Source organism: Apostichopus japonicus, chromosome 9, assembly GCF_037975245.1.
Source record: "Apostichopus japonicus isolate 1M-3 chromosome 9, ASM3797524v1, whole genome shotgun sequence".
NCBI classification, from domain to species: domain Eukaryota; kingdom Metazoa; phylum Echinodermata; class Holothuroidea; order Aspidochirotida; family Stichopodidae; genus Apostichopus; species Apostichopus japonicus.
Genome location: NC_092569.1, coordinates 8,984,225 through 8,992,540, shown reverse-complemented (window position 1 = coordinate 8,992,540; position 8,316 = coordinate 8,984,225). Strand labels below are relative to the sequence as shown.

Sequence of the window (8,316 nt, the reverse complement as noted above, 5' to 3'; positions counted from 1 at the left end):
ACCTCTGTCACGCGCATTTAAGTGTACGATATATACGGTATTGGTTTCAATCTTGTAGTGTATACGTGCTGCAGTACCAAAGAGATATTCAAGGGAAGCTTTCAGATTGTTAGTATCTTTTCCAGCTTACTGGGATTGCAGGCTTAGGAAGGTTTACAGGTACGTGTTGAATTTATCTGTTATTGCTGTAGCCATTCATCAATAACATATGTGCATGCATATCCCCAAAAAAAGCTTAGTGGAAAAGAATGATAATATCGATATATTGATTCTAGTCTACAAAAACAATGGTGTGTGATATATATATGTGTAATGCTCTTTATCACTAGTCGCCGTTAAAGAGAGCTATTTACAGAAAAAGAAAGATCGCAGATTAAGGGAACTCAGCCAACTATTTTGAGTTGGGGATATTTATGAAGTTGAAGTTATTCTTACTGCTTGTATTCCAGAATGGACGTCAAAGAAGGCTGCTGCTGGCGATGTTATACAGCTTTAAGTAAGACTACAGTGAACTGCGGTTCGTGTGGCATTGCAGAATACTGTAGTAACAAGTGCAAAGAAAATGATCAAACTCGCCACAAAAGTGTTGAATGTCCTACGTGGTCTGCAAAACCATGTGCAGCTTGTAAGAAAGTTGGAGCTAAGAATGAGGTAAGACCGTTAATTTCCCCTTCAGCTATTATATATATATATATATATATATATATATATATATATATATATATATATATATATATATATATATATATATATATATTTAGTAAGGCAAAATATGTCACCAAAAACAGAACTAGTATTGTTCGATACAGGTGACAAACACTGGCGGATCCAAGGGGGGGGGCCAAGGGGGCAATGCCCCCCCCAAAGGTGAGCCAAAAAGTGTTTCCGAACATCCGCTAAATCATATAATTGAAAATTTTGGGTGACAAAAGCCTTTCTAAGTGCCACCATTTTACATGTAGGCATCACCAGGATTAAAAAAAAATCCAAAAGGGGACACCCCCTCCCCTTATACCCCTCCCCCAGGACGGCGATTCGTGGCATGGACCAGCATTTGCCTTCTCAAGAGTTGGGAGCTATGTAAATGTATGAGCATGAGGAATTACAGTTTAACACCATTTTGCAGTTACAGGCTGGTTGTAAGAAATTTATAACCTATGAGAAATAAAATTTCTTGAGAAAGATGATCCCAACTTTGTTTTATAAATATTTTAGAAAATTACACCTGGGAAACATTTTTTGTAGAAGTAAATTTACATCACCATTGTACACTTTTGTCGCACCAAATTGCATCTGAGGGCATTCAGCAATAGAAAATTTTCCAAAGGGGAGGGGGGCACCCCCTCCCCTTAGACCCCTCCCCCATATCACTCTAATGCCACTTTGGCCCCTCCCAAACAAAGGCCCTGGATCCGCCAGTGGTGACAAACGCCTGCAGTGGAATTACAACCTTCCTTACCGGTTTTGAACCTCTAGACATACAATCAGCGTCCATAGCCTAGTTGGTTAGGGTGTCCGCGTACAAAGAGGGAGGCCCAGGTTCGAATCCTGATAAAGGCTGGAAGTTTTTTCACTGTTCTTGATTTTCCAACTCATTGCGATTTCAATTATTTATCATTTGCCTTTGTCGTTTACCTCCATTCATTAATGTAAAGTCTGTTCAAAGTAGGCTATCTGTTTCAAGAACCGGCTTGAGGAATCACAAATGATTTTCGAGTTGGTTAGCATCATGTTTGATATCTAGAGTAAGGCAAAATATGTCACCAAAAACAGAACTAGTATTGCTCGAGACAGGTGACAAACGCCTACAGTGGAATTACGACCTTCCTTACCGGTTTCGAACCATATATATATATATATATATATATATATATATATATATATATATATATATATATATATATATGTGTGTATATATATATATATATATATATATATATATATATATATATATATATATATATATATATATATATATATAACTATCATGAGTATATATATAACTATGGATCCAACCTCATGAGTATATATATATATATATATATATATATATATATATATATATATATATATATATATATATAGAAAAGACAATTGGGTCATTACAATTCATGGAGATAAATAAAAAGTTGGTGAAGTTGTTCCTACTCAGCTCAGTACTCCATATGACTAGTCACCTGATTGCGCTTGATGGAAGTCTCGCGAACGAGAGTTGTTAGAGAAAACCAAGACATAATTTGAAGTGTCAGTACCTTACATGTTTGTGTGTTTACAAAAGAGACTAGAAAACAGTGAATTTGCCTTTACCATGATAAATGTTCCGACAAATTACTCCTTACTCACGAATGTTACTCACGAATGTTACTCACGAATGTTACTCACGAATGTTACCCGGTTCGAGTCACTCCCAGATTAATATATGTCGTCCAGTTACAGAGTTGTTGACAATTAACAATTCATATTCATGGACGTTAAATATGAATGTAAGAGACTGACTTCGGTCAGCTTGCGGCCTTGGTAAGCCAATGAGGCTTCTTCGCGAGTTCCTGCTTGCAGGAGGATGTAATATACATACATATATACATACACACATACATGTTTATTATAATAGGTAACCAGCGATCATGGTGATATTTGAACAACCATATACATGTTAATTTCTGATTGTCTTTCATCCTACAGTGTTCTGGCTGTTACTCTGTTTGGTATTGCAATAAAGATTGTCAACTTAGTGACTGGGCGAAACATAAACCAGTGTGTCGAAAATGGCAGAAGATTGTTGAACAAGTAGGATCGAGGCCGTTTACCTTCATGGGTGATTACCCATTCTATTTCAGCAACTCATTTCCAAATGATCTCTTAAACATACATAATAACGAAATGAAAGGCAAACAGGGTATCCAGGCAACTTTTAACATTTTGCTGCCAGCTTGTGGTGACTTGCTCCATATGATGAAAACAGTTGAATCACAACCAAAAGCATTTACCAGTAGTCTTAAATTTGTCTTGAACGACATCGATCCTTTTACAATGGCACGAAATGTCCTTCTGCTCTTCCTGATGTTTACTTGTGAAGCAAAACAGGTCTCAACTGTTTCTACAATATGGTTGTCTCTTCAACTGCCGCTCAACGATTACTTACTATTACGTGAGAAGCTCTCAAATTTGATTGAGATGGATTCTTCACGCTTGAAAAAGATTACTGGAGGTATGATTGACGTCAATGAACAATCATATAAAGTAATGCGTGAGGTTTGGAGTGGATGGGTAAAGTACCCATGTGAAATTAAGAATGGGAAGAGTGATGACATTATGAAAGAAAGAAAGGCCATCTTCGATTCTGATCCGGGAGCTAGATTAGGCCTCGTAGGTCACTTACATGACGTTCCACAGCAGCATGTAAATTCCATCAAGAAGTGGTTTGATGACGGTAAAATACTCCCAGGATACATGGTAGATGGTGTAATGACGAATTATAACCCAACCTTTACCGGCAGAGGTAGAGAACCGTATTTTCTTGCTACAGTCAAATCCCCATCGAGTTACAACTTTTCTTACTGCATTAGATCCGATTGCATTCCGTACCAAATCTGGGATTATTTGGATTTGGCTCAATTCAAAAGGTGTGACTCAGTCATTACTATGTGCCACGAGTTTACTACTCACGTAGTTGCTAAGACCCGGGATATGATGCGTGATCGGCGCCTCTCGATATATATCTGTACGGAAGACTTCCTCGAACTTGGATCTGTGATACCGGGGCAAGTTTTTGACAGGATATTTGCTTCAAACTTAATCGATTATTACAGAATCAGTCAGACCATCGAAATACTTGAACCGTTCCTTAGTAAGACAAATCCTCATGCTGCCCTTTTCATGGAAACCTTTAATTGGTTTCTAGGTATTGACGGTGCGGTTTGGCCAACAGCAAAATCCAGACAGATGGAACTTAATGCACGGGGACTGAAAGATTGCAACTTAAAGATTAGGGATTTGGTAGGTAGGAAAGTAAGTTGTTTTCATGAGTACTATGACAATACCGCCTACTTTATCAATTATCTGAGAGGTGAAAGGCATACTGGGACGAAACCTATTCCCAAACTCTCTGATGTCATGAATTGCCATGGGCTGACTATGCGCGACTTCCGCAAGGGGAGGAATCGCGTTATCCCTTTCAACCAACGAGTGGCGGTTCGCACAGTAAATATGCTGAACGGGGACGTTAGAACGCTAGAATGGTACCGCAGTAATGCGGAATAATGATAATAGCAGCCACAGGGAAGATAACTGACTCTTACGGGTGACATTGGTAACCTTTTAATCATAGGCCACAGTTCAAGAAATAGAGAAAAGAAAAAGTGAGAGGCTATATAATGTTTGTTAAGCTATTCCAGCGTTGCAGATATTTAGCTGTAGAATATGTTGCATCACTGTAATGCTCCCTGTAGGCGAAATAGATGATGACGTATATGCTACGCAGTACATGCCTAAATATTAAGAAAAACATGTTCTTGTATACCTTGATATGAACCGACAGATTACTTGTATATACCTTGATATGAACCGACTGATTACATGCATGTTGGTTGTAAAATCATCACATTTTTGTCGGGGGGGGGGGGGTGGGGGGATGGAGCAATAAGGTATATTTGAGCAGAAGGTATCACTCTATTCTTTGATCCCTGATCCATATTTAATATGGTATGATATCATAGTAACTTATTTCTGCGTGGAAATATTTGAAAGCAAAAATGGAAAGTAGGACTGTGATCACTTTTGTTACAGTAAATCCTTTAGCGAGATAGTTTTACTTTAGCTAACCGTTTTACCAGCGAAACAAATGAAGAAGAGCAAAACATGGAAGAACGCTGGATTCTTACAAAAAGACTAAGAGTTTAACATAAATTTTTATTGTTCAGTGAGTTCCTAGGTTAGATAACTATCAGTAGCTCATTTGAAACCTATCCATTTGACGATCGTGGATGAACACCGACTTACATCAAGCCCTTTCTTTTCGAATAACGTCTGCGGGAGGCGTGTTCTTGTCTCACACATTCCTGTTCCCAAGAGCACCATCTAACTTACCCTTCAGACGGACGAGAGTGTTCCTCGGGATCTTAAAACTTTCTCAAGAAATACTGAGGAAAGTGAAGGCACCTCATCTATCATAACTGCATCATAGCTATGGTGAACCAGGGAGTGCTTTTATATCCTATTTCGCAAACAAGTAGCACCGAAATGATGGAAGACTCCGCTCAAGAACAGTACACATAAGCAGTTTAAGCTTTTAGTTTATTAAGCTTTCAAAGTTTTAGCAGTTTAAGCTCCTATTATTGGTACTATTCAGACTGCTATTTAACCCACTCCATAACGTAGGATTCGCGGATGGCTAATAAAGAATTAAAAAGTGACCAGAAAATCTGCTGTTCCCCATGAACCATATAATACGATTTAGCCAAAATGACCACACAAAAAAACTATCATTCTTAATTTGTTATCGAAGAACTTGCTCTGGAACACGTGATAATCAAAACCATTGGCCATTGGATCTTTCGTGTATGACTGTTGTCAATTTAATTCATTAAGGCGATAACAGCTTTGTGGTCTGCTGTCAATATCTCGCACTATAACTTTTTCGAGTTATCATTTACATAAATTGATATCATATTCTCTGTTATGAATATCGAGGTTTTCCTTCTATCACTTTTCATGTGTTCATTTTGGCTATTGATGTACAAAACCATTACCAGATATACTAGCCACATCTCATTACTAAGAGTCACGTGTTCCCACCTGAGGGATCCACTTGTCTTTCATCCCTTAATTATCTCTTCCCATTTATTTACCAATTAATAAAGTTGAAAGATTATATATAATTGATATGTTTTCGTTGTATAACTGGTAACAACTGAGTGTGTACATTTTATAAAGTGATTATAGTCTAGGTTTCAGAAGAGGTGTCATAAAATTGTAATTAAACTGGCGTGAAATTAAACGAAATACTGCGTCCTTGATTTCTACCATTTCCTTGCAACTCTAAGAAATCAGAATAAAAACTTTGATTTATTTAATATAAAAGCAACTGATACGTTGCCATCTATGAGGATATATATTAATAAAATGATGCGTTATTAATGTCCAAACGCATTGAGAAAGAATGCCTCACCAGAGTATAACCTTCCTTGAAAATATGGTCCGCTATGATACCAAAGGAAGACCACGTAAGATTTTGGTGGCCTTAGGCTCCCCCTATCACGACACACAAATATGAAAAGGCCCCCCCCCCCCTACACCAGCAGACAGAATATTACAAAACCCACCGTGTGCAATTCATAAACGTAGACGATGTACATGTATGTGTAACAACCTCAAGAGTTGAAAATTCTTCTAGATTGTTCAAAAATGTCAAAATATAACAGTATTTATTTTGCTTCAAGCGCCCTCCCTTTCACCAACATTTCTCAAAGGAGATGGATATTCTCCCGTGGACAATACAACATCTTAGTCCTCCCGAATCGTTGTGCGCATGATCAAAAGATTTATGGTCCCCAATTCGGAAATGGCTCGAGACGAAAAATATGTTATGGAAAGAAAGCTTGAGATTAGATGATAGTAATTAACTGGAAAGTGATGCATATCCAATTACTACTTAAAGGTTGATTGCTAACATTAATAACCTTTATGTTCAGCTGCTTTCATTTTTATCATAGCTCCCTCGCTATAGGATTACATGGGAAGAGAATGACCCGTTGTGAACTTTCTATTCATCCATGAAGTGTCAGGTGTAGAACAGGTTGTAATATTCGTAACAATTTTTAAGGAAAAAGTACCATTATAAGGAAAAATTACCATTATAAGTTACATTTACACACAAATAAGATAAAACAAACTCTAATTAACCTCAAAATTCAAACCCAGTAAGTTAATTAAGCCTTCTATATTAGATGTGGTAACACTTTGGTGGTGGGGGAGTATGAGGGGGTCTCTAAAGGACCCCCTATTTAACCCTTACTGCACTGTGGAGAGCATTATGACATTTTTTGCTACGGACTTTGAGCCGTTTGAGATATGAACTAGATCCGTTCATGACTTTTTCACGACGTCTTGCGCACATTATGACATCACTTGTGTCTATATAGGACGAGGGCCTATTTACTGGGTTATTTTCAAGCATAACTGAAGTTTTGTGCAACACACAGGTTATACTGTTGACAATAAATAATAACCAAACTGGTAACTGACAGAACTCGGATCAAATATGTGCAGATAGTGACTGCATATCATTCTGACAAATTTCAATCAATTTTTATTACTTTACTCCAAAAGATATTTACAACTGGTTTGCATGGTTGGTCTGAGCTTTCCAGTCAATCTGAGAGAATAATTTTGCTGTCATATACAGTTGTCATGGCCACAAAGATCCACTAGGCACTTTCATCCTCCATACCAATTCAATTTGAGTACGAAAATGCTCCCACACGAAATATGGGTCACGAAGTAAACATATAAGTTCATGATCAATGGGTGAGTCATGTATATACAGTGACAAGCTACTGCAGGTGGGCAGAGTAACATTTAAATCAAGAGTACATGGTGTCGGGAAAAAACATGCACAACTGGGTCATTATACGTACCAAATGGCTGGCAATATCAGTTGTGGCATAAAGGCACAGCGAACATACGCAGGATCTTCTGTATAGAGGTGGGGTGAAATGGTTGAAAGCTGACCTTAGCCGGTCAGCACCAAACAACAGGCAATTAAATATGACACCTGAGAGTGCACGTTGGCATATATGGGTGCCCAGACAAAGCTCTAGTTCGCCCACTGAAAAGACAGCGGTTGTCAATCTGACACCACAATGAGGTCAGCTTTGAGGGACTCCGGACTTTTGGTCTGAGAACTTTCTTTTGGAAGAATGACAACACATTTTTTTTGGTCTCGTTATTTATTTCTTGTTCGTAATACATAAAACTTCGAGAATTAAAACTGTCAGAAAATATTAACAAGACAACAAAACATAGTGGCAAGTGATGGCACAACCACTTCATAAACGAGCTTTTAAACACTATGAAGAGACTTGAGGTAAATTAGTAGGACGGAATGTTAAAATGAAGGCAAGTCCAGGAATGGCAAGAAAGTTCGGTCGAACAGATATAAAGTACATGAATACAATAATATATTACCCTACATAAGAAATATATGTTTCCAGCAAAAACATTTATACTCATTTTACAGCGGTAAACTATGTTGAATTAGGGTAAATATGGTAATACCATAGTACAAAAAGAGAAAATTTGAGATTAAACCATGGTGAA

The 8,316-nt window shown here is 37.7% G+C and overlaps 1 protein-coding gene across 1 annotated transcript; it reads left to right on the top strand.

Annotated features, from left to right (window-relative positions):
• The first annotated feature begins 2 nt into the window (after positions 1 to 2).
• Positions 3 to 6,013, top strand: LOC139973464 (uncharacterized). The gene is made up of 3 exons (XM_071980161.1): positions 3 to 159; positions 450 to 651; positions 2,683 to 6,013. Exons 2-3 carry the CDS (start codon positions 451 to 453, stop codon positions 4,258 to 4,260), a joined length of 1,779 nt encoding a protein of 592 aa, XP_071836262.1. The 5' UTR covers positions 3 to 159; position 450; the 3' UTR covers positions 4,261 to 6,013.
• The last annotated feature ends 2,303 nt before the right edge of the window (positions 6,014 to 8,316 follow it).

Bases quoted from the DNA above. Each gene is read 5' to 3' on its own strand.
- LOC139973464 (XM_071980161.1), top strand. From the start codon at position 451: ATGGACGTCAAAGAAGGCTGCTGCTGGCGATGTTATACAGCTTTAAGT. The intron at 652-2,682 runs GTAAGACCGTTA...TTCATCCTACAG, and splicing joins AAGTTGGAGCTAAGAATGAG to TGTTCTGGCTGTTACTCTGT.